The following is a 25,830-nucleotide window of genomic DNA, read 5'->3' on the forward strand; positions in this document are numbered from 1 at the left end:
ATTGCTGCTATAACAGCCTCCACTCTTCTGGGAAGACTTTCCACTAGATGTTGGAACATTGCTGCTATAACAGCCTCCAGTCCTCTGGGAAGACTTTCCACTAGATGTTGGAACATTGCTGTTATAACAGCCTCCAGTCTTCTGGGAAGACTTTCCACTAGATGTTGGAACATTGCTGCTATAACAGCCTCCAGTCTTCTGGGAAGACTTTCCACTAGATGTTGGAACATTGCTGCTATAACAGCCTCCAGTCTTCTGGGAAGACTTTCCACTAGATGTTGGAACATTGCAGCGGGGACTTGCTTCCATTCAACCACAACAGAATTAGTGAGGTCGGCACTGATGTTGGGCGATTAGGCCTGGCTCGTAGTCGGTGTTCCAATTCATCCCAAAAGTGTTTGATCGGGTTGAAGTCAGTGCTCTGTGCAGGCCAGTCAAGTTCTTACACACCAATCTCGACAAACCATTTCTGTATGGACATCGCTTCGTGCACGAGAGCATTGTCATGCTGAAACAGGAAAAGGCCTTCCCCAAACTTTTGCCACAAAAGTTTGCACAGAATCGTCCAGAATGTCATTGTACGCGGCTGTAGCATTACGATTTCCCTTCACTGGAACTAAGGGGCCTATCCCAAACCATGAAAAACAACCCCAGACCATTATTCCTCCTCCACCAAATTTGACAGTTGGCACAATGCATTGGGGCAGGTAGCGTTCTCCTGGCATCCACCAAACCCAGATTCGTCTGTCGAACGTTTCCACTGTTCCAGAGTCCAATGGTGGTGAGCTTACACCACTCCAGCTGACGCTTGGCATTACGCATGGTGATTTTAGGTTTGTGTGAGGCTGCTTGGCCATGGAAACCAATTTCATGAAGCTCCTTGTGCAGTTCTTGTGCTGACGTTGCTTCCAGAGGCAGTTTGGAACCCGGTAGTGAGTGTTGTAACCGAGGACAGGCGATTTTTACGCGCTACATGCTTCTGCACTCAGCTGTCCCGTTCTTTGAGCTTGTGTGGCCTACCACTTTGCGGCTGAGCCATTGTTGCTCCTAGAAGTTTCCACGCCACAATAACAGCATTTACAGTTGACCGGGTCAGCTCTAGCAGGGCAGAAATTTGACAAACGTACTTTTTGGAAAGGTGGCATCCTATGACGGTGCCACATTGAAAGTCACTGAGCTCTTCAGTAAGGCCATTCTACTGGCAATGTTTGTCTATGGATATTGCATGGCGGTATGCTCGATTTTAAACACCTGTCAGCAATGGGTGTGGCTAAAATAGCCAAATCCACTCATTTGAAGGGGAATCCACATACCTTTGTATATATAGTGTATGTGTGTGTGCACAAGTGATCTTTATTGAGCATGTACTCTCGTGGACAGACTACTAAAACATAACTTGAGAATCTGACAAAATTACGCAAGATTTTTGTTCTGGGTTAACCAAGATGATTCATTATAAGCATATTATTATTATTAGAATTATTATTATAAAGTAACTTACCCTTGCCAGTGACCCAAAACCATTTTCCAGCCTGGAAAGATATTGAAAAATACAAAAACGCTAAATTATTTGCATTAGAATCTACATGCTAGAAATACTCCCATCATCCTGGTTACAATACTTCATAATGTTAACAACGTGGCTGCTTCAGCTTCTGTCGACTGAGCTTCTGTCGTCTGTCTCTTCAGCAGGGGGAGCTAGATGCCTTGTTAATTTGTTTTGGTAGACAGATGAAAAAATACACTGCCATAAATGTTGGGTATGTGAGCCTCTCAAAATGTGAGTACAGTACATAGAAATAGACATAACTTAAGTTTCACATTACTGAAGTCATACCATTAATATCCAATCCAAACCATGATATATAACAGGTATCTTGACCTCATTCATTCACCTGGTCGGTTATTCTATATGACAGACTGACTGGGTGATGTGTTCCTACTCACACTCTGGTTCTCCTCCTGTCTCTGAGCTGCTCTCTCAGCATACTGGACAGACGGGAGTCACCTGACACCTCTTTCCTCAGCGTCTGCCATGCATACAATATGTTCTATATTATCTACTTTTCAGAGCCTTATATTTGGATAAATAACATTAATATAAGACTGCTATTTTTGATCCTGTGTAGATAATCTACAGATGTAGGATCTTAATTTGATCACTCATTCGTTGCTGAGAATTCTTCTGCACAGCAGGAAATGTAAACTTGTAATGTATTCAAGGTTTACAAAGACTTCTAATTTCCACTTTAAAATGTCAGTCTTGATTTGCCCTAACAAAAAATGTATCAACCCCTGCAACAATTTTTTCAATAATTAATATCTACATAATAATTCACATTTTCTGTTGGTGTAGCAAACTGTGTCAAATTAAGATCCTACATCTGTATATATCTGTACGTACACATAATATCTGTGTATGTTCATACCAAACTCACTCACCTCCAGGAAGTCAACAGCGATGGGGTCATCTTTGAGCATCTGGCTAAACAGCGCCACCCACTGGCCAATCAGCTTCACTATCTTTTGCTTGGTGTTGAGGGCGTAGGCTGCCTTCTCCAGCTCTGAGCCCTCAGACGGCTCGGCATGGTAAGTGCAGTCAAGGTTAAGGAAGGGAACCTACCCATCTGAACAACAACTTAACACAGCTATTCTAGACCTAGATCGCTGTCTGAGCTCCTGTCGACTGAAGAGACACTAGTCTGTCTCTTCAGTTTGAGGAGCTGGATGCTTTGGTTAAATTATGTTAATTTATTTCATTTAATAACATTTAAAATGTTTCATTTGTTTTTGGTAGACCAATTAAAAATACTCCCAAAAATGGTGGGTATGTGATCCACTTAAATCAGAATGTATTGGTCCCGTACATATATTTTATGCAGATGTTATCGTAGGTGCAGCAAAATGCTTATGTTTGTAGCTCCAACAGTGCAGTATACCTAAGAATACAAAACAATACACACAACCCCCCCCCCCCTCCCACCCTGAAAGTATTCAGACCCCTTGACTTAGTTCCACATTTTGATACTTTACAGCCTTATTCTAAAATCTTTTTAATTTTTAAAAAATTTAAATATCCTCAATCTAAACACAATACCCCATAACGACAACGGGAAAACAGTTTTTTTTTTTAAATGTTTGCAAATATATTATAAATAAAAACAGAAATACCTTATTTCTCACTGATCATCCCTAAAGCTAACACCTCATTTGGCCGCCTTTCGTTCCAGTGTTGGAGACTTTTATCTCCCTCAACAACTTTAAACATCTGCTATCTGAGCAGCTAACCGATCTCTGCAGCTGTACATAGTCTATCGGTAAATAGCCCACCCAATTTTACCTACCTCATTCCCATACTGTTTATATTTATTTACTTTTCTGCTCTTTTGCACACCAGTATCTCTACCTGTACATGACCACCTGATCATTTATCACTCCAGTGTTAATCTGCAAAATTTTAATTATTCGCCTACCTCCTCATGCCTTTTGCACACAATGTATATATACTCTCTTTTTTCTACTGTCTTTTTTCTATTGACTTTTTAATTGTTTACTCCATGTGTAACTCTGTGTTGTCTGTTCACACTGCTATGCTTTATCTTGGCCAGGTCGCAGTTGCAAATGAGAACTTGTTCTCAACTAGCCTACCTGGTTAAATAAAGGTGAAATAAAGAAATAAAATGTACATAAGTATTCAGACCCTTTGCTATGAGACTGGAAATTGAGCTCAGGTGCATCCTGTTTCCATTGTTAATCCTTGTAATGTTTGATTGTGTCACGCCTGCTCCCGCTCTCCCTCCCTGGCACGCGAAGGCGCTAGGTTCCCCAGCATTACACACTCCCGCCACCTTCAGTAAGCACACCTGCCTTTCCCCGTCAGGCTTGCCCAGGCGGGACACCGGGTGGCGCCCCTAGAGGGAGGGGTACTGTCACGCCTGCTCCCGCTCTCCCTCCCTGGCACGCGAAGGCGCCAGGTTCCCCAGCATTACACACTCCCGCCACCTTCAGTAAGCACACCTGCCTTTCCCCGTCAGGCTTGCCCAGGCGGGACACCGGGTGGCGCCCCTAGAGGGAGGGGTACTGTCACGCCTGCTCCCGCTCTCCCTCCCTGGCACGCGAAGGCGCCAGGTTCCCCAGCATTACACACTCCCGCCACCTTCAGTAAGCACACCTTCCTTTCCCCGTCACGCGTGTCAGCGATTAATGGACTCACCTGGACTCACCTCTGTCATTACCTCCCCTATATCTGCTGGTTCCACACTTTATTCACTGTGCAGCATTGTCATATGTGCTTGTTTACCCGTGTGCTGACGCTGTTCCTGGTTTGTTGCCTGTCTGTTTTGTATTAAATATCAACTCCCCGTACCTGCTTCTCATCTCCAGCGTCGGTCCTTACAGAATGCTGCAGCCATCTAATGAAGTATCAGGGAGTGCTGGCGTTCCGGTTGGTGGTGACGTTGGTTCCGGCGGCCGACACCGATGGAACCGGGGGTGCCTAAGCCAGCTTGTCGAGCTGTCATGCCCTAGTTGGCTCAAGAGGTTCTTGCCCCGGTTGGCTCAGAAGGCGCCCATCCCACGTCGGGCCTCAGCCAGATTGTCAGGTTTTTACGCCCAGACTGCTCATCAGGCTGCTACGCCTCAGCCGGATCATCGGGCTTCCACGCCGCAGCGGGATCGACAAGCGTTCACGCCACAGCCGGATCGTCAGGCTGCTATGCCTCTGCCGGTTCATCGGGAATTTACGCCCAGCCGGTCAACTCCCAGTACCTGCTTCTCATATTTAGCGTCGGTCCTTACAGATTGGAGACTGTGGTAAATTCAATTGATTGGACATGATTTGGAAAGGCACACACCTGTCTATATAAGGTCCCACAGTTGACAGTACATGTCAGGGCAAAAACCAAGCCATGAGGTAGAAGGAATTGTCCGTAGAGCTCAGAGACAGGATTAAAAACATTTCTGCAGCACTGAAAGTCCCCAAGAACACAGTGGCCTCCATCATTCTTAAATGGAAGAAGTTTGGAACCACCAAGACTCTTCCTAGAGTTGGCCGCCCGGCCATACTGAGCAATCGGGCGAGAAGGGCCTTGTTCAGGGAGGTGACCAAGAACACGATGATCACTCTGACAGAGCTCTAGAGTTCCTCTGTGGAGATGGGAGAACATTCTAGAACTACAACCATCTCTGCAGCACTCCACCAATTAAGCCTTTATGGTAGAGTGGCCAGACAGAAGCCACACCTCAGTAAAAGGCACATGACAGCCCGCTTGGAGTTTACCATGAGAAACAAGATTCTCTAGTCTGATGAATCCAAAATTAAACTCTTTGGCCTGAATGTCAAGCGTCACAACGTCTGGAGGAAACCCGGCACCATCTCTACGGTGAAGCATAGTGGTGGCAGCATCATGCTGTGGGATGTTTTTCAGCAGCAGGAACTGGGAGACTAGTCAGGATCGATGGAAAGATGAACGGAGCAAAGTACAGAGAAACCCTTAATGAAAACCTGCCCCAAAGTGCTCAGTACCTCAGACTGGGGCAAAGGTTCACCTTCAAACAGCACAATGACCCTAAGCTCACAGCCAAGACAACGCAGGAGTGGCTTCGGGACAAGTCTCTGAATGTCCTTGAGTAGCCCAGCCAGAACCTGGACTTAAACCCGAACGAACATCTCTGGAGAGACCTGAAAATAGCTGTGCAGCAATGCTCCCCATCCAACCTGACAAAGCTTGAGAGGATCTGCAGAGAAGAAGGGGAGAAACTCCCCAAATACAGGTGTGCTAAGCTTGTAGCATCATACCCAAGAAGAATCAAGGCTGTAATCACTGCCAAAGGTGCTAAAAACAAAGTACTGAGTAAAGGCTCTGAATACTTCTGTAAATGTGATATTTCCATTTCTTATTATGAGGTATTGTGTATAGATTGAAGAGAAAAAACAAACAATTGAATCAATTTTAAAACGAGGCTGTAACGTGGCTGTAAAAAGTCAAGGGGTCTGAATACTATCCCGAATGCACTGTATGGCCAGTGTTCAATGACTATGTACATAGGGCAGCAGTCTCTAAGGTGCAGAATAGAGTACTGAGTGGTAGCCGGCTAATAACAGTAACTAAATTCAGGGCAGGGCACTGGGCGGAGGCCGGTTAGTGGTGACTATTTAACGGTCCGATAGGAGCTGGAGATAGAAGCTGTTTTTCAGTCTCTCGGGTCCCAGCTTTGATGCACCTGTACTGTCTCCGCCTTCTTGATGGTAGCGGAGTGGACAGGCCGTGGATCAGGGGGCCAAGACAAATTTCTGTTGCGCCTTCTTCACCTGTGTGGATGGACCATTTCAGGTTGTCAGTGATTTGCATGCCGAGGAACGTGAAACCTTTCACCCTTTCCATGCCGAGGAACGTGAAGCTTTTCACCCTCTCCACTGCAGCCCAGTTGATGTGCATGGGGGTGTGCTCTCTGCTGTCTCCTGAAGTCCACAATCAGAGCCTTTATTTTGTTGACGTTGAAGGAGAGGTTATTTTCCTGGCACCACTCCGCCATGGCTGTCTTGTCATTGTTGTTAATCAGGCCTACCACTGTTGTATCGTCAGCAAACTTGATGATTGAGTTGGAGACGTGCGTGGCTACGCAGTCATGGCTGAAAGGGAGTACAGGAGGGGGCTGAGCACGCACCCTTGTGGGGCCCCCGTGTTGAGGAACAGCGTGGCGGAGGTGTTACTACCTGGGGTTGGCCTGTCAGGAAGTCCAGGACCAAGTTGCACAGGTCGGGGTTCAGACCAATGGCTCCAAGCAAAGTGATGAGCTTGAAGGGCACCATGGTGTTGAAGGCTGAGCTGTAGTCAATGAAAAGCATTCTTACATAGGTATTCCTCATGTCCAGATGGGATAGGGCAGTGTGCACTGCGATGGTGATTGCGTCATCCATGGATCTGTTGGGGCGGTATGCAAATTGAGAGCTCACAGTCCTCATGAACGGCGCTGGCCCACGTTGGCGGCTCTGTGTTTTCCTCGAATAAGGTGTTTAGCTCGTCCAGGAGGGAGTCGTCAGTTTCCACGACATGGCTGGCTTTCCCTTTATAAGGACAAATTGTTGTCTCTTTATCGAGACATAATGTAAATGCTAGATTCTAGTAGATTTCGGAGGTGGAACTGCGTTAGAGCTGTCAAAAGCGTCAAATCCACAAGTGGCTCCTTTTTCTTATCACGGACGCTACTATTGGATGCAACAAAACCACCAATTTTTTATAATCTGACAAATCCCATGCAGCCAGGTTAGAAGTTCATGCATCTGTGTTACAAGTTCAAGCACTTGAATGCGTGATATTCTATGTTCTACACCTCGATTAGACTGAGAATCTATAAATCCCCCCCCCATCCAAATTAACATGAAAACATGCCTACACTTTCTGCTACCGTTTGAGCTTCTAACGCGGTAGGTATAATAAGGAAAGGGATGGTTTGTGATACACAAGCTCAGCCCATAGGGGCAGCAGGTAGCCTAGTGGTTAGAGGGTTGGGCCAGTAACCGAAAGGTTGCTAAATCGAATCCACGAGCTGACAAATTAAAAATTGGTCGTTCTGCCCCTGAACAAGGCAGTTAACCCACTGTTCCTAGGCTGGCATTGTAAATAAGAATTTGTTCTTAACTGACTTGCCTAGTTAAATAAAGGTTAAATAAAAACATTTAAAATACACTGCCAAAACATCTGCTATAAGGATGTCTGCCAATGCCGGTTAACACTTGATCTGATTGAATTGAGGCATAGAAAATAAAAACAAACAATTTATGGCATTGACATCATTATCACACCTACATCATCATAAAGGATATTGCTGTTGTAGGGCCGGGCAGAGCTGGCTGGAGGGCATGAAGACCCTGTGGGTCAGTAGGAAGTCACTCACGCAGGGATCTGTAGGCACACAGACAGAACAACACATAACACACGAACAAGGCCTAATGGCATTATGTGTCCCTCCCGCAGTCCCCGTGGTTCCTACCTGAAAAACACAGGAACAATTTGAGTCATCTGATGTTGGCTTTTAGCGGAGATATAATATATAGCCAGGAATGTGACAGACCTGATTCTGCCTGTTTTTTTCTGTCGTTGTTGGCTGTTTCATGTGAATGACTCAAAAAAACAGTTCCCATAAAACTATCTTTAAAGTTTGGCTGACGATTCAGAGGTGAAGCTACTGTATGTTCATCCTGGTCACCAGATTGTTCACTATAGTGTGTCTTAAAAGAGGTACTCCTGTTCTTTGAACATAAAACAGTGGGAGTATGTCAGTGGTCTACTGACATAGAGGGGCCCAGCCACTATAGTAGAGAGATGTTTGGACTAAGGCAAGCCATATAGCATCCTACCTATAGCATAATACCTACAGTATCATACCTATAGCATCATACCTACAGTATCATACCTATAGCATCATACCTACAGTATCATACCTATAGCATCATACCTATAGCATCATTGCCATTAGTATCCAACTTCACTGTCTCAAGCAGGTGTTCTAGGATCTTCTCTGGTGTTCCAGACATCACCGTATACCTGTGTGTTTGTGGGAGAGGGAGACAGAGGGAGAGAGAGCAAGAGAGATAGAAAGGTAAGACAGGAAGAGGAAGAGAGTATAGGTATGTGTGCAGGTGTGTAGAGAGCAACAGGCAGACACTTTACTAAAGAGGCAGTCAGTCAGCATCACCAGCATCACATTCATTAAACCCAACGTTTGTTAAAACACTTGAGGTGAGATAAAGTGTAATCCATTCAACTGAACAGGGTTGAAATCCATTTATGTGTTGAATCAACAATAGGTGAGCAGGTCCACAAAAATGGTACTGAAACGTGTTACACTCTACAGCAAAGAAATGTGTTTACATGACATTGGATTAATAACGCCTTGGATGAGTGTGTTCATTAAGGTTGAATGATGGATCTAAAAGTGCTTGTTTAACTGTTTAATACAGTATGCTGTATGAGAGGTGTGCGTGCCTTACTTGCTGATGTTTCCTGTCCCTCCCTGATTGGTCGACTCAGCCTTCTCCAGCACCAGCACAGCTTTTCCATGTTCCTCCAGACGCACAGTGTTAGCCTCCACATCCTGAAACACAGTCATACAGACTGTATGTACTTACACACATACTGTATAAATGAACGCAGGACAGTCCACATCAGTATGAATACCATATGTACACAACATCAGGTTGTGACCAAACCCACCTTGAGGATGCGTATGAAGTCCTGTTTGTCGACTCGTAGGAAGTGGCAGTTGTCCTCTCTCAGGATGATGGTGGCTGCTCTGGGAGCATCGTTCACCAGAGCCAGCTGCCCAAAGTCTTCTCCCTCATGTAACGTCGTCACCAGGCCCTGCATCACATACATGCACGTACACACACAAGGTATAACTATGTAACTGTAAGTACAGTGTGAATACAATTCAAATTTAGTCTCCAAAAATGTATCAAAAGTGTGTATACTAAAGAATTGTAAACAAATAAGAGACTTGGGGTAATGGCCTTACCTTTCCATGTGTGATGACATTGACTGAGCCCTTCCAGATGATGTACCAGGAAGTACCTTTGTCTCCCTGACTGAACACTGAGAAACACAGAGACACATAAACAGGGTTAATCAGTAAAATACTACTTCAGTAAAAGTCTAAAAGTATTTGGTTTTAAATATACTTAAGTATCAAAAGTAAATGGACTCACTAAAATGTCCTTAAGTATCAAAAGTAAAAGTAAAAGTATTAATCATTTCAACGTCCTTATATTAAGCAAACCAGACGGCACAATTGTCTTGTTTTTTATTTTATTTACGGACAGCTAGGGTCACACTCCAACACTCAGACATAATTTACAAACAAAGCATGTGTATTTAGTGAGTCTGCCAGATCAGAGGCAGTAGAGATGACCAGGGATGTTCTCTTGATATGTGTGTGAATTGGACCATTTTCTTGTCAAAATGTAACGACTAATTTTGGGTATCAGGGAAAATGTATGGAGTAAAAATGACATTACGTTCTTTCGGAATGTAGTGAAGAAAAAGTAAAAGCTCCCAAAAATATAAACAGTAAAGTACAGTACAAATACCTCAAAAAACGACTTAAGTAGTACTCTAAAGTATTTTTACTTATGTACTTTACACCACTGACTAAGTCCAATAAAAACAAATGGCTGGGAGGCAAAATACTGGTAGTCTGTATCTTCTTGTCCATGTTCACAAAGGTACACATGGCATTTAGGTTGGCGTTTCAGTCAGCTCTGCCGATACTCAGCTTTCTCTGACAATATAGTGGACTGATTGTCCAAGATAAAGATGTTGAAATATTCCAGTGGGTTTCAGTAGGTTTTACATCAGTGGCAGGAATAATTAGTTCTGCCTAAAGGACAGGTTAGATGTATACTGCAGTGAGGGGGAGGATGGAAACAGAGACAGAGCATCTATAGCACTGTGGTAGTTATGTGGGCCCACCACAGTTCAAACAAACATCACAGACGACTATTACAGACTATCACACTCACATACTGTGCCTGCTTTGGCATGGGACTCAAACACCAACACTGCTGCCAACTCCTTACGCACCTACAGGAGGGAAAAGGAAAGGGAACAAGACAGGGTTGAACAGGGAGAGGTCAGAGGGAGGGGCAGTGTAAAGCTCTATGGGACATACAGTAGGGTCACTTCCTCCTCCTCTACTCTATTGAGGATTGCTTTTGCATCCCAGGAGTAGACTTAATCTGGATCCGGGAAACCATCATCATGTGCAGGCTTTCTAGTCCACAGGAGGCACAATCCACTTTCTAAGAACTGGATCCATATTTAATTCACAAAGTGTCTAAGAGTAGGAGTAGTGACCTAGAATCAGACCCCCCCCCGTCCAAATAATCTTATTCATTATGATCTATGAGGCAAAACTGACGCTGTATCAGTACTCCTACCTTGAGACTTTGAATACGGCCCATGGTGTAGCAGTTTCTTATTACTACAGAACGTTCTGAACATCTTCTGACTAGACTCAGGCTGTATGCATCCTAAATAGAACCCTATTCCCTATGGAGTTTACTACTTTTGGCCAGAGCCCTATGTGCCTTGTTCAAAAGTAGTGCACTACACAGGGAAGTGTGACATTTAGGACTCAGCCAGCCCAGGGACAGAACAGGATGCTGTCACTCACGGAGGTGGAGAGATGAGCAGCAGCCTTGACATGAAGCAGCTCCTCATAGATCACTTCCAGGTCCTCAGCACTTCGCTGGCTAGGGCTACAGATTGGAAGGGATATGGGCAGGTTACAATACTGTCACGGGCTATGATTTAGAATAAGATGGGTTATGATAGGATAGGATAGAATACAAGTTCATTGTCCCCTCGACTTCAAGGGTAAAACAAACTTGATTCAGACACACTATAATAAAATGTAACTCACCATTTACGTAAAATCATGGTCAGAAGAGCATCTGGACCCATCTGGAGTAATAACGACAAACCCTCCTGCAGCTCTTCGTCTGATTGGTCCTTCTCATGGGTTGTGTGTTTCAGGTAGAGATTCTCATTGGCCGTGTGATTCAGTGCATTCTTCTCATTAGTCAAGTGGCTCAGTCCAAACTCCGAATCCAGGAAGCGGTAAAATTGAGTGTCTTTGTCATGGAAGTTTAACTCTTGCTTCACTACATTGTGATGATAGGAGACATTGAGTTTTGTTACACTCACAGAGAGGAGTTGATTCTCACTGATCATATTTGATAATAGATTATGATAATACTATCACCCACTCTAATGACAGTGAGTACTTGTTAAAAACAAGGACTATAACTATCACAAAACTTACAATGACCAAAACTGTTATGGCTTGATTAAGAATTTTGAACTGTGATGAAAGAAAGAATTGCAGTTACTCATTTACCATGAACAATGATTCCTTCATCCACCAGGACTTGCCACATTCCAACTGCCTGGCTCCTTGATTGGAGGCATTTGTTTAGCTTCATCAGCCAATCAACAAGATCTTTCCCCGAACAACATTGTCTGTAAGGAGAGAGTGAGACCTCTACAAGGGAACTACACAAAGCAATAGTTATTGCAGTCATTGATATAGGAGGCCCAATACATACCTGTAGCTCTTCAGGTGATGCTTTCTGTCTCTGATCAGGTCAGGGTTACGCTCTATCAAGGCACTGTACACCACTCTCGCTGCTTTCAGAATACGATCAGACAGAAACTTCAAGGGGTGAGAGTGAGAGAAAGAAAGAAATAGGGAGAGAGAGAGAGAGAAAGCTTAGAAAATACTTGATACAAGTGGAATGTAGGCTTTGTACAAATCAAAAGATAATTGGACGACGGGTCTCTTTCTATGCTTATCATAGACACACAACCAACAATCCTTTATATGATGTGTTAAGATAGCAGATTCTAGGAATAAAGAAGAAATGGGAAATATCACAAAGGGTCTTGTTTATCAATAGAATAAGTGGCAGCAGTGACCTACTGCAGGCAGGAGTTAGAGTGAAACGTGAAAAGCAAGTGTCAGAAAACATATCTTCTGAGAGGAGCATTATAGAAAGTAGACCATGTGTGATGTCACATACGTCACTAGTGTGAGTGGAGAGTTTTTCTTTGCGGGGGGCCCTAATTGTGTGTGTGGGAGGCAAGCACACAACTAAATTCCCTCCGCATAAGAGTGAAGAGGTGGATTCCTTTCTGACAGCTTTCACTTTCCTTCCACTTTCTCACTATCCCCCCTGGGTGTAGCAATCAGTGATGCAGACCAGAGCTTACTTAACTCACAACACATTGTGACTACTGCTATGCTATCTCTGGCATACTTTTTCCTGTTTATGCGTAACGTCTGTGACAAAACCAATATTACAAACTACTACATAACAATTGACAAAACCAATATTACAAACTACTACATAACAATTGACAAAACCAATATTACAAACTACTACATAACAATTGACAAAACCAATATTACAAACTACTACATAACAATTGACAAAACCAATATTACAAACTACTACATAACAATTGACAAAACCAATATTACAAACTACCACATAACAATTGACAAAACCAATATTACAAACTACTACATAACAATTGACAAAACCAATATTACAAACTACTACATAACAATTGACAAAAGCAATATTAAACTACTACATAACAATTGACATAACAATATTACAAACTATTACATAACAATTGACAAAACCAATATTAAAACTACTACATAACAATATTTACTGGATTTATTAATGAACTAGAACACTTTCACCTTCTTCTCCCTTTCTTATTTTCACTCTCACCCACTCTGTATTTTCTTGCTCCTAAACTAGTCTTGTGATTCCACTAGTGACTCACACAGTTGCTTGTTTGTTCTTGGGCTTCTTTCAGGGCACTGTTTGTCCAAGGTGGTGGTCTTGAGATTCAGATTGAACTCAACAAACACCATTTCCTATGGCTTTTCTCTCCACTTGGCTTGGTGTTGTGGTGTTCCAGTCTCCCTGTGAGGACATTTGGCCTCTCTCTCCTCTCGCTAGCCTGCCCTGGCCAATGGCTCTGGCTCCACGCCACTAAGGATGAAATTATTGGCTCTTGACCCGTGACTGATCTGCCGACTCAGGCCTCTGCGATGACAACATAACCTGACAGAACCTGGGATTCTCATACAGTCAGACTCAAGTATTAAAGACCTCAGCAACATTTCAAATAGTGTTTGAAGTGTTTTCAGAACCATGGGCAAAGGAATGGAAGTTCATAGAGACACACCTGCTGTGTGAGAAGTTAACTGAGGGATCCTCAACCCTCCCTTCTCTTCCCCTTCATCCACCAGTTTTCTCATTGGCTGTTTTATTCAGACTGTAGGCATCATTCTGAACCTCTCATCCCCTCCTCTGGCATCTGCTGTTCCCCCCCGTTCCCAGGCCTGCAGACTGGCTCTACTGGTTGTGCTTGCTGGAGGTCACTACTATTCCCATGTGCCCTGACTGTCCCTGTGGGACCACTAGCTACCACCATGTTCTTAGGCAGGTTACCTCTGACCTCTGACACTGAGATAATAATCTCCAAATGCATAAATCCCCTATCTGTCACGTTCTGACCTTTATTTCCTTTGTTTTGACATTATTTAGTATGGTCAGGGCGTGAGTTGGGGTGGGCAGTCTATGTTTGTTTTTCTATGATTTTGGGATTTCTATGTTTTGGCCTAGTAATGGTTCTCAATCAGAGGCAGGTGTCGTTAGTTGTCTCTGATTGAGAATCATACTTAGGTAGCCTGGGTTTCACTGTTTGTTTGTGGGTGTTTGTATCCGTGTCTGTCGCCACACGGTACTGTTTCGGTTTGTTCACGTTTATTGTTTTTGTATTCATAGGGTTCAGTTTATGTTTTTAAATAAACAATGGACATGGACACTTACCATGCTGCGCATTGGTCCTCCGATCCTTCTCGCTTCTCCTCCTCAGACGAAGAGGAGGAGGAAAATCCTTACACTATCATTATTGCAGCCAGGCTGGCACTTCTACTGTGGCTGTGTTCCGTTTGCTATCTTAAACACGTTATTAATAAAACAGACCAAAACATAACCTTTCCTACAGTACATCCTGGGTACAGAATGTCCCTTCCTAACCTTGATCATAGACAATAAAAAAAGAAAGGCAGTGTGTTAGTGATCCTGTATGTCTAGTTCTTCACTTGTTCTGACTGCATGTGTCAGGTTACAGAGTAAACACTTTTCACACAGGTGTGCCAGTGCCAGCGAATAACATACTGTATTTACTGTAGACGTGGCCCACTCTCTCACTGCTCTCTTTGACGTTTCGGCTCCGGAAGAGATTGACTATGTGCTTTAGATAAACATGAATAAAGAAATGTCTTATGGAGACCAAGTAAAGTCTGCCTTAGATGGCTATGTCTGTGTTTGAATGGTGTAGCATTGGGCTTTACCCTGAACATCTGGGCCTGTTCAAACGGTTTATGGGTTGGATGTCTCTGGCTGGTTGTCTCTGACAATAGCTAATGTGGTCTGCGGTAATGCCACCCCCCAAAAAAACAATCACTGTTTGGTAACTTCATTCTTCAGGCTCAGTGAGAGTTACTGTTTTAATCAGTGAGAGTTACTGTTTAGAATACATTTTATAACGCAATTCCTACAATTCTACACAGTTTCACATGACGTATTATGCATCTGTAAGCTGTTAGTGTCTTAACGACCGTTCCACAGGTGAATGTTCATTAATTGTTTATGGTTCATTGAACAAGCATGGGAAACAGTGTTTAAACACTTTACAATGAAGATCTGTGAAGTTATTTGGATTTTTGCGAAATATCTTTGAAAGACAGAGTCCTGAAAGAGAGCTGTTTCTTTTTTTGCTGAGTTTATTTACCATATCAAATGGAGACAGAAACCTTTTACTTTATCACAAGTAGATATAATTGCAAATGATTAAATCCTTCCAATAACTAATATTTAGTTACGAATTGAACTTTGATTAAATGAGTTGACTCTTCACATGGATGATTTCGCTGAACAACAAAAGGGAATATTGAATGATCAGCAATGATCCATTGCGTCTCCCAAAAACGTTTTCAACATACATCTGTAAAATGATAGTCTAGAAACTAAAGCTTTGGTTGTCTTCCTCTCAGGCTTCCATGTCTTCTCCTTGGACCTCCTCAATGTCCACCTCTTGAGCATCAGACTCTGAAGCCTCATCTTCACTGTCACTTTCCAACCTTGTTGAGGATGGCTCAAGGTTCACTGTTATAAGCTAACTTTTTTGATGAATGTAAGTAAAATTACCAAAATTACAGGGCTTAACTTCACATGGAAAAATTCCGTAAATTTACCGGAAAGTTTCCGACCCTTTGCAATCCTAGTTCTTATGCTGACATTGCTTCCAGGGGCAGTTTGGAACTGTGTTGCAACCGAGGACAGATGTTTTTTATGCACTACACGCTTCAGCAGTTAGCAGTCCTGTTCTGTGAGCTTTTGTGTGGCCTACCAATTTGTGGCTGAGACGTTGTTTCTCCTAGAAGTTTCCACTTGGCAATAACAGCACACCAGGGCAGCTCTAGCAGGGCAGAAACTTGACAAACTGACTTGTTTTCAGTAGGACCATTCTACTGCTAATGTTTGTCTATGTAGATTGCATGGCTGTGTGCTCGATTTTATACACCTGTCAGCAATGGGTGTGGCTGAAATAGCCGAAACCACACAATTGAAGGGGTGTCCATATTGTCCACATATTGTAGCTACCTCAATTAACTGGTACCCCTGCACATCGACTCAGTAATGGTACTCCTTGTATATAGCCCTGTTATTGTTATTCACTGTGTATTTATTCCTCGATTCACTATCTATATTTAAAAAAAACTGTAACTACAGATAATGAGTTTTCGCCCACGCCTCACCCACCCCTCCGGAAAACGCTTTCTTCTTTCTTAAAGCTAACGCTTCGATCACACCACCAGAATTACATTCATTTCCAATGAAACGCTGCGTTTGCTTGCAGCATTGCATTGCAGAGGCAGTTGCAGTACGTTCGGTGTGTTGCATATGTTGGATTTATCTAACTGTATGTGTAGACGGCTTGACAGAAATGGTAGCAGGGGAATGTTGAACTTTTGTTACACACATGTCCAGATGACGCTGCATACCATTTTGCACCAGCACCACCACAACCGTCGGTGTGATCGAGAAGTAATGATCGAGAAGTAATGATCCGGATCACGCTGTGCGCACGTGTTATTTTCACGCACACATTCACACTCCCTTTAAGTTTTGGTCTTTACGCACCCTCTTCTGAACAGCTGAAATACACACCCTGCGGATATTTGAAAGAACATTTCAAAACATATATATTATAAAAGGCTACAACCTTCTCTCTTTGTTGTTCCAGTTGCACAAGCAGGACGTCGTCTCTATACTTTGGAGAAAAAACAAACCGCGGTTTGTGTGAGGATGTAGGCTAATCTTTATAGTTGCTGCCATATTGTAGTACCTGAAAAATGAACACTACTTTACTGTCTGCCTGCTCAGTCTAGACAATGTTTGTAACGGTGATGAAAAAAATAACATTCAAATCGCTAATTACACTGCGTGTCTGTTACTTGCTGCTTTCCACCTCTGAGCTGCCGAACGTTCTAGGCAGCGAGCGTGTATCCAGACCGGTAAACATAGTCTGACAATGAGCGAGTTCGGTTTGCATTACCCGGTGCCATAGTGATGCCGTATATGCATCGTTATTATGGCGAGAGTAAATAGGGGCATGTAACTCAGCAGTTTATAAGAACATGAAATCGCTAGACTACCTGTTTGTGTCGTGCTTATGTTTGCAAATACTGACAACAGCGTTTATACGAAAATGTCGATAATGTATTTCGTGGCATGTACTGTAGCCTACTCTCCTTCTGAAAAAAAACAACAGTAAATCGCGCTTATGCTTACTGGGGCATGGAATGCAATAGTTCGAACAGTGTTGTGTACAACATGCAGTTCGTAGGAAATCGTGCTTATGCTTTGTAGCCTACTGAGGGAATGAAATAGTTCGAACAGTGTTGTATACAACACGAAGTTTGTAGTCCCACACCAGAGACGAGACAAAGACGACCAACGTGAGGTGGGGACAGCGGAGAACTCAGCACAGTAGCTATGTAGGTAGCGGAGTGGGCCCTCACAATTGTAAAAAAAAATAATCCAGGGGGCCCACAAACAAATAAATGAGTCACTGAGTGTGGTGTGTGGGTTTACTGAACTACTTCCTCTAGTCTGTGTTAAAGTTTCCTCTGTGGGCGAGTCTACAGTCTCCCTCTGTGCTGTGACCTTGGTGGGCTGTGTTGCCATGAGGTTCTCTCTGGAACATGACTGTATCTGGAGGGAGACGTGTAGCATCACCAAGGTGGGCAGAGAGAGGAGCTGTAGACAAGACCAAGTCAGACTTTCTGAGGGGTTATAGTTTCCCACCAGCGTACTTCCTGCCCCACTTCAGAAATACCTCGCTACACCACTCTATTTTTATATATATTTTTTTTTTTACTTCAAACAGGATGTGATCATTTAGGTCAAAAGCTCTTATGACCAGTACTTGCAAAAGACATGACGGCATTGATGAGAAGTTTTTTAAGTTTTTTAACTGTGTGTCCTGTATGTGAATATACCTAGCACCAAACCCCAAACCATCTCATGATTAGATATTAGGTGCAGTGCTCTCCTGACTTGGAATGTGTTTCTATAGACACCACTGCTCAAGCAATTCTATATCAAAAAGTTGATATAGAATTGAGATGACTAAAATTGTTGTAGAATGTCATGCAGGGCTGTGCACAGACCTTTCAGGAGGCAGGTGCTCAAATAAAAAAAGGGGCACATTTTTTTACATCGGGAAAGAGGGTAGGCTACCAGTTGATCACTGATTTTTATTGATGTAAATCTGCTAGCTCGATAAAAAATGAACTTCAACGATCTTAAACACACTAAATGTATTGGGTAAAGTGTTATGAAATGTAATGTCATGTAATATTTTAAATTGTATATAACTGCCTTAATGCTGCTGGACCCCAGGAAAATAAGATGCTGCCTTGTCAAATACAAATAATAACTTCATAATATATTCTAATTTTCATAATGTTCTAGCTCATGATATATGGCTAGCTTGCTGGCTAGTGGCTTGTGTGGATATTTTAGTATATGGTGGTTAGAGTCAATATTGCCTGTGTTCAGTGTCAATCGGGAGCTACCTGAACTAAAGTGAGTGAGAGAGGAGCGTAACCCGGGGAGCTCTGAGGAACCAGAATGCATGAGAAGAAAAGAGAAACCTCGTGGCATAGAGCAGTAGAGTAGAGGTGCTTACAGAAGTTGCACACATGGGGACCAGCTAAGATAGTTTTTTCCTTTATTAAATGCATTTCATGCAATTCTCTGTCATTTTTACATGCCTGGAGACTTTGACAGAATCTATTTTAAAACCCCACAAATGATCAAAATGACAGGCTACTTAGACACTGACAAATTGAGAATCTGACATCAATAAAAACGTCCTTGTCTTGAATCCATCAATAGCCTAGGCCTAGGTGTGTGGAGACACACATATTGTACAATATGAGGAGGAAATTATAGTCCTAAAAAAGCTTTCCAGTTTCACTGACTCACCCAATGATGTGCAGCTCACTCACAGGCGAGTGCCAAAAGCCTACCTCTCCTCTGTGTTTTACTTTGTAAAACAATGTTCGCTCAATATGCCTACCATAAAACTTCAATTAATAGCCAGGGTGTTTATTTGCTTAAATCACTGAACAGAACATGTGCTTATTAGAGACAGGCTTCTATTTGAGCCAGCAATCTATTTCCTTAATGCGCACAGCTTTGGCTTATTTAGATATGTTATTGTTTAATAAATTATATTTAGAAAAATATGTAATTCTCCTCTTTGAATGTGCATTTCTGGGGGTCTGTACTCCCGAAGACTGTTTTTGTGCTTGCCAGTTAACTAGTGGTTCTCAGCTGTTAGCAGCCAATGGGTAGCAGTTTCTTACTTGGATAAAAACAGATAATTGCCATAATTTTTTCAAGTCATTACTGAATTATTAATGTAGCAAATCAAACATTTAACCTCCTACAAAATGTATGGTAACCTCATAAACAATGCAGATTAGACCAGTGGAGGCTGCTGAAGGGGAGGACGGCTCATAATAATGTCTGGAACGGCGCTAATGGAATGGCATGAAAACCTGGAAACCATGTGTTGTATGTATTTGATACCATTCCACCTATTCCACTCCAGCCATTACCATGAGCCCGTCCTCCCCAATTAAGGTGCCACCAACCTCCTGTGATATAGACCTGGTGTTTATTTGAAGCGGGTGTTTATTTGCTGAAATGTATGTCATTGCCTGGCTATTAAAAGTGACAGGCGGCTATTTGAGACCACATTTAAGTGAAGTTTTACAGTATTTGAAAGTTGATTAAATAATTTGGTAGCCTACAGCAGACAGATTAGAGTCTTCTTTTTTCAGCAGGAGCCATTTGCTTTTCAACCTGTGTTTTCCTGCGATTGTATTTGTAAAATTGCAAAAGGCCTGTTTTGTCTGCATGCTGTTCACTGACAGATTTGATGCGTGTTCCCGACTGTAGGCTATGCCTTGTTATTTGGCTACACAACATCCACAGCTAGGCTGTGGCTAAATTATAGGACTACCCATGGCGTAGAAAGCTTTTCTGAATTATTTACTTTCTTCCTGAACAGACAGCAGTAATTTCAGAACGTTGGCAAATGTATTAACACGTTATAGCAGCATCTCCAGCCCCTTTCCGCGGCTATGATTCTGTAAGGAAATAAATGATGAAGTGCTGCATACAACCAAACTGCATATTATTGATGATATAAATGATGAAGTGTTATCAAGTGTTAAAATGTTATGCTGCTGTGGCAGTACTGCTGATATTCTAAGTAGGTAGCTTGCTACACACACTCAACGAACCAGTGACCGCATTTCAAGCCCTGCATATTTGGATAACTGGAGTGCGCAACCTCCGTACAGGGCAGACCAGAAACTGTATACAAAAAATGTCATATATATACAGTATATATACCACCACCCAAAAGGGAACTTGGCGAGTGAGAGGGCAAAGGGACAAGCGCTCGGGCACAGGTAGACCCCTATCTAGTAGTGCCTGAAGTCATGTTTGTTTTTGGATCATCATTTTGAGGCTTACTGTATGTTGGAGATCTTACTGTATGTTGGAGATCTTACTATATGTTGGAGATCTTACTATATGTTGGAGATCTTACCGTATGTTGGAGATCTTACTGTATGTTGGAGATCTTACTGTATGTTGGAGATCTTATTGTATGTTGGAGATCTTACTATATGTTGGAGATCTTACTGTATGTTGGAGATCTTACTATATGTTGGAGATCTTACTGTATGTTGGAGATCTTACTGTATGTTGGAGATCTTACCATATGTTGGAGATCTTACCATATGTTGGAGATCTTACTGTATGTTGGAGTAAGATATGTTGGAGATCTTACTGTATGTTGGAGATCTTACTGTATGTTGGAGATCTTACTGTATGTTGGAGATCTTACTATATGTTGGAGATCTTACTATATGTTGGAGATCTTACTGTATGTTGGAGATCTTACCATATGTTGGAGATCTTACTGTATGTTGGAGATCTTACCGTATGTTGGAGATCTTACTGTATGTTGGAGATCTTACTATATGTTGGAGATCTTACTGTATGTTGGAGATCTTACCGTATGTTGGAGATCTTACTGTATGTTGGAGATCTTACTATATGTTGGAGATCTTACTGTATGTTGGAGATCTTACTATATGTTGGAGATCTTACTGTATGTTGGAGATCTTACTGTATGTTGGAGATCTTACTATATGTTGGAGATCTTACTGTATGTTGGAGATCTTACTATATGTTGGAGATCTTACTGTATGTTGGAGATCTTACTGTATGTTGGAGATCTTACCGTATGTTGAGATCTTACCATATGTTGGAGATCTTACTGTATGTTGGAGATCTTACTGTATGTTGGAGATCTTACTGTATGTTGGAGATCTTACTGTATGTTGGAGATCTTACCGTATGTTGGAGATCTTACTGTATGTTGGAGATCTTACTATATGTTGAGATCTTACTATATGTTGGAGATCTTACTGTATGTTGGAGATCTTACCATATGTTGGAGATCTTACTGTATGTTGGAGATCTTACTATATGTTGGAGATCTTACTGTATGTTGGAGATCTTACTATATGTTGGAGATCTTACTGTATGTTGGAGATCTTACCGTATGTTGGAGATCTTACTGTAATAATCTGCTCAGACCCCAACCAAGGAACATCAAAAGTCGTGCTATAAATTCACAGACAACACAAAGATTCCTTGATGCCCTTCCAGACTCCCTCTGCCTACCCAAGGACGCCAGAGGACAAAAATCAGTTAACCACCTAACTGAGGATCTCAATTTAACCTTGCGCAATACCCTAGATGCAGTTGCACCCCTAAAAACTAAAAAGAAATTCTCATAAGAAACTAGCTCCCTGGTACACAGAAAATACCCGAGCTCTGAAGCAAGCTTCCAGAAAATTGGAACGGAAATGGCGCCACACCAAACTGGAAGTCTTCCGACTAGCTTGGAAGGACGGTACCGTGCAGTACCGAAGAGCCCTTACTGCTGCTCGATCATCCTATTTTTCTAACTTAATTGAGGAAAATAAGAACAATCCGAAATTCCTTTTTGATACTGTCGCAAAGCTAACTAAAAAGCAGCATTCCCCAAGAGAGGATGACTTTCACTTTAGCAGTGATAAATTCATGAACTTCTTTGAGGAAAAGATTATGATTATTAGAAAGCAAATTACGGACTCCTCTTTAAACCTGCGTATTCCTCCAAACCTCAGTTGTCCTGAGTCTGCACAACTCTGCCAGGACCTAGGATCAAGAGAGACGCTCAAGTGTTTTAGTACTATATCTCTTGACACAATGATGAAAATAATCATGGCCTCTAAACCTTCAAGCTGCATACTGGACCCTATTCCAACTAAACTACTGAAAGAGCTGCTTCCTGTGCTTGGCCCTCCTATGTTGAACATAATAAACGGCTCTCTATCCACTGGATGTGTACCAAACTCACTAAAAGTGGCAGTAATAAAGCCTCTCTTGAAAAAGCCAAACCTTGACCCAGAAAATATAAAAACTATCGGCCTATATCGAATCTTCCATTCCTCTCAACATTTTTAGAGAAGGCTGTTGCGCAGCAACTCACTGCCTTCCTGAAGACAAACAATGTATACGAAATGCTTCAGTCTGGTTTTAGACCCCATCATAGCACTGAGACGGCACTTGTGAAGGTGGTAAATGACATTTTAATGGCATCGGACCGAGGCTCTGCATCTGTCCTCGTGCTCCTAGACCTTAGTGCTGCTTTTGATACCATCGATCACCACATTCTTTTGGAGAGATTGGAAACCCAAATTGGTCTACACGGACATGTTCTGGCCTGATTTAGATCTTATCTGTCGGAAAGATATCAGTTTGTCTCTGTGAATGGTTTGTCCTCTGACAAATCAACTGTAAATTTCGGTGTTCCTCAAGGTTCCGTTTTAGGACCACTATTGTTTTCACTATATATTTTACCTCTTGGGGATGTTATTCGAAAACATAATGTAAACTTTCACTGCTATGTGGATGACACACAGCTGTACATTTCAATGAAACATGGTGAAGCCCCAAAATTGCCCTCGCTAGAAGCATGTGTTTCAGACATAAGGAAGTGGATGGCTGCAAACTTTCTACTATTAAACTCGGACAAAACAGAGGTGCTTGTTCTAGGTCCCAAGAAACAAAGAGATCTTCTGTTGAATCTGACAATTAATCTTAATGGTTGTACAGTCATCTCAAATAAAACTGTGAAGGACCTCGGCGTTACTCTGGACCCTGATCTCTCTTTTGAAGAACATATCAAGACCATTTCGAGGACAGCTTTTTTCCATCTACGTAACATTGCAAAAATCAGAAACTTTCTGTCCAAAAATGATGCAGAAAAATTAATCCATGCTTTTGTCACTTCTAGGTTAGACTACTGAAATGCTCTATTTTCCGGCTACCCGGATAAAGCACTAAATAAACTTCAGTTAGTGCTAAATACGGCTGCTAGAATCCTGACTAGAACCAACAAATTTGATCATATTACTCCAGTGCTAGCCTCTCTACACTGGCTTCCTTTCAAAGCAAGGGCTGATTTCAAGGTTTTACTGCTAACCTACAAAGCATTACATGGGCTTGCTCCTACCTATCTCTCTGATTTGGTCCTGCCGTACATACCTACATGTACGCTACGGTCACAAGACGCAGGCCTCCTAATTGTCCCTAGAATTTCTAAGCAAACAGCTGGAGGCAGGGCTTTCTCCTATAGAGCTCCATTTTTATGGAACGGTCTGCCTACCCATGTCAGAGACGCAAACTCGGTCTCAACCTTTAAGTCTTTACTGAAGACTCATCTCTTCAGTGGGTCATATGATTGAGTGTAGTCTGGCCCAGGAGTGGGAAGGTGAACGGAAAGGCTCTGGAGCAACGAACCGCCCTTGCTGTCTCTGCCTGGCCGGTTCCCCTCTTTCCACTGGGATTCTCTGCCTCTAACCCTATTACAGGGGCTGAGTCACTGGCTTACTGGGGCTCTCTCATGCCGTCCCTGGAGGGGTGCGTCACCTGAGTGGGTTGATTCACTGTTGTGGCCATCCTGTCTGGGTTGGCGCCCCCCTTGGGTTGTGCCGTGGCGGAGATCTTTGTGGGCTATACTCAGCCTTGTCTCAGGATGGTAAGTTGGTGGTTGAAGATATCCCTCTAGTGGTGTGGGGGCTGTGCTTTGGCAAAGTGGGTGGGGTTATATCCTTCCTGTTTGGCCCTGTCCGGGTGTCCTCGGATGGGGCCACAGTGTCTCCTGACCCCTCCTGTCTCAGCCTCCAGTATTTATGCTGCAGTAGTTTATGTGTCGGGGCTGGGGTCAGTTTGTTAAATCTGGAGTACTTCTCCTGTCCTATTCGGTGTCCTGTGTGAATCTAAGTGTGCGTTCTCTAATTCTCTCCTTCTCTCTTTCTTTCTCTCTCTCGGAGGACCTGAGCCCTAGGACCATGCCCCAGGACTACCTGACATGATGACTCCTTGCTATCCCCAGTCCACCTGGCCATGCTGCTGTTCCAGTTTCAACTGACCTGAGCCGTAGGACCATGCCCCAGGACTACCTGACACGATGACTCCTTGCTGTCCCCAGTCCACCTGGCCATGCTGCTGCTCCAGTTTCAACTTCCACCTGACTGTGCTGCTGCTCCAGTTTCAACTGTTCTGCCTTATTATTATTCGACCATGCTGGTCATTTATGAACATTTGAACATCTTGGCCATGTTCTGTTATGATCTCCACCCGGCACAGGCAGAAGAGGACTGGCCACCCCACATAGCCTGGTTCCTCTCTAGGTTTCTTCCTAGGTTTTAGCCTTTCTAGGGAGTTTTCCTAGCCACCGTGCTTCTACACCTGCATTGCTTGCTGTTTGGGGTTTTAGGCTGGGTTTCTGTACAGCACTTTGAGATATCAGCTGATGTACGAAGGGCTATATAAATACATTTGATTTGATATGTTGGCGATCTTACCATATGTTGGAGATCTTACTGTATGTTGGAGATCTTACCATATGTTGGAGATCTTACTGTATGTTGGAGATCTTACCGTATGTTGGAGATCTTACTGTATGTTGGAGATCTTACCATATGTTGGAGATCTTACTGTATGTTGGAGATCTTACTGTATGTTGGAGATCTTACCATATGTTGGAGATCTTACCATATGTTGGAGATCTTACTGTATGTTGGAGATCTTACTGTATGTTGGAGATCTTACTGTATGTTAGAGATCTTACCGTATGTTGGAGATCTTACCATATGTTGGAGATCTTACCATATGTTGGAGATCTTACTGTATGTTGGAGATCTTACTGTATGTTGGAGATCTTACCATATGTTGGAGATCTTACTGTATGTTGGAGATCTTACCGTATGTTGGAGATCTTACTGTATGTTGGAGATCTTACCATATGTTGGAGATCTTACTGTATGTTGGAGATCTTACTGTATGTTGGAGATCTTACTGTATGTTGGAGATCTTACCATATGTTGGAGATCTTACTGTATGTTGGAGATCTTACCGTATGTTGGAGATCTTACTGTATGTTGGAGATCTTACTATATGTTGGAGATCTTACTGTATGTTGGAGATCTTACCGTATGTTGGAGATCTTACTGTATGTTGGAGATCTTACTATA

General features: G+C 42.8%; 1 protein-coding gene across 6 annotated transcripts in view; it reads right to left on the reverse strand.

Annotated features, from left to right (window-relative positions):
- LOC115132407 (rap guanine nucleotide exchange factor 3-like) overlaps positions 1-25,830 on the reverse strand; it is a 61,957-nt gene that overhangs the window by 15,155 nt on the left and 20,972 nt on the right. For all 6 annotated transcript variants that reach the window (XR_010464411.1, XR_003864065.2, XM_029665023.2 and 3 more), the window contains 13 exons: positions 12,107-12,213; positions 11,899-12,020; positions 11,422-11,662; positions 11,173-11,257; positions 10,520-10,580; positions 9,517-9,593; positions 9,216-9,362; positions 8,993-9,096; positions 8,458-8,546; positions 7,826-7,904; positions 2,443-2,593; positions 1,948-2,030; positions 1,502-1,532 (listed from right to left, as the gene is read on the reverse strand). Coding sequence is in view for 4 of the 6 variants with exons in the window: in XM_029665023.2 (XP_029520883.1) it covers positions 1,502-1,532; positions 1,948-2,030; positions 2,443-2,593; positions 7,826-7,904; positions 8,458-8,546; positions 8,993-9,096; positions 9,216-9,362; positions 9,517-9,593; positions 10,520-10,580; positions 11,173-11,257; positions 11,422-11,662; positions 11,899-12,020; positions 12,107-12,213 (1,377 nt within the window). In the remaining 2 variants the exon portion in view is untranslated. The remainder of the gene's footprint in view (positions 1-1,501; positions 1,533-1,947; positions 2,031-2,442; positions 2,594-7,825; positions 7,905-8,457; positions 8,547-8,992; positions 9,097-9,215; positions 9,363-9,516; positions 9,594-10,519; positions 10,581-11,172; positions 11,258-11,421; positions 11,663-11,898; positions 12,021-12,106; positions 12,214-25,830) is intronic.

Source organism: Oncorhynchus nerka, linkage group LG7 (assembly GCF_034236695.1).
Source record: "Oncorhynchus nerka isolate Pitt River linkage group LG7, Oner_Uvic_2.0, whole genome shotgun sequence".
NCBI lineage: Eukaryota > Metazoa > Chordata > Actinopteri > Salmoniformes > Salmonidae > Oncorhynchus > Oncorhynchus nerka.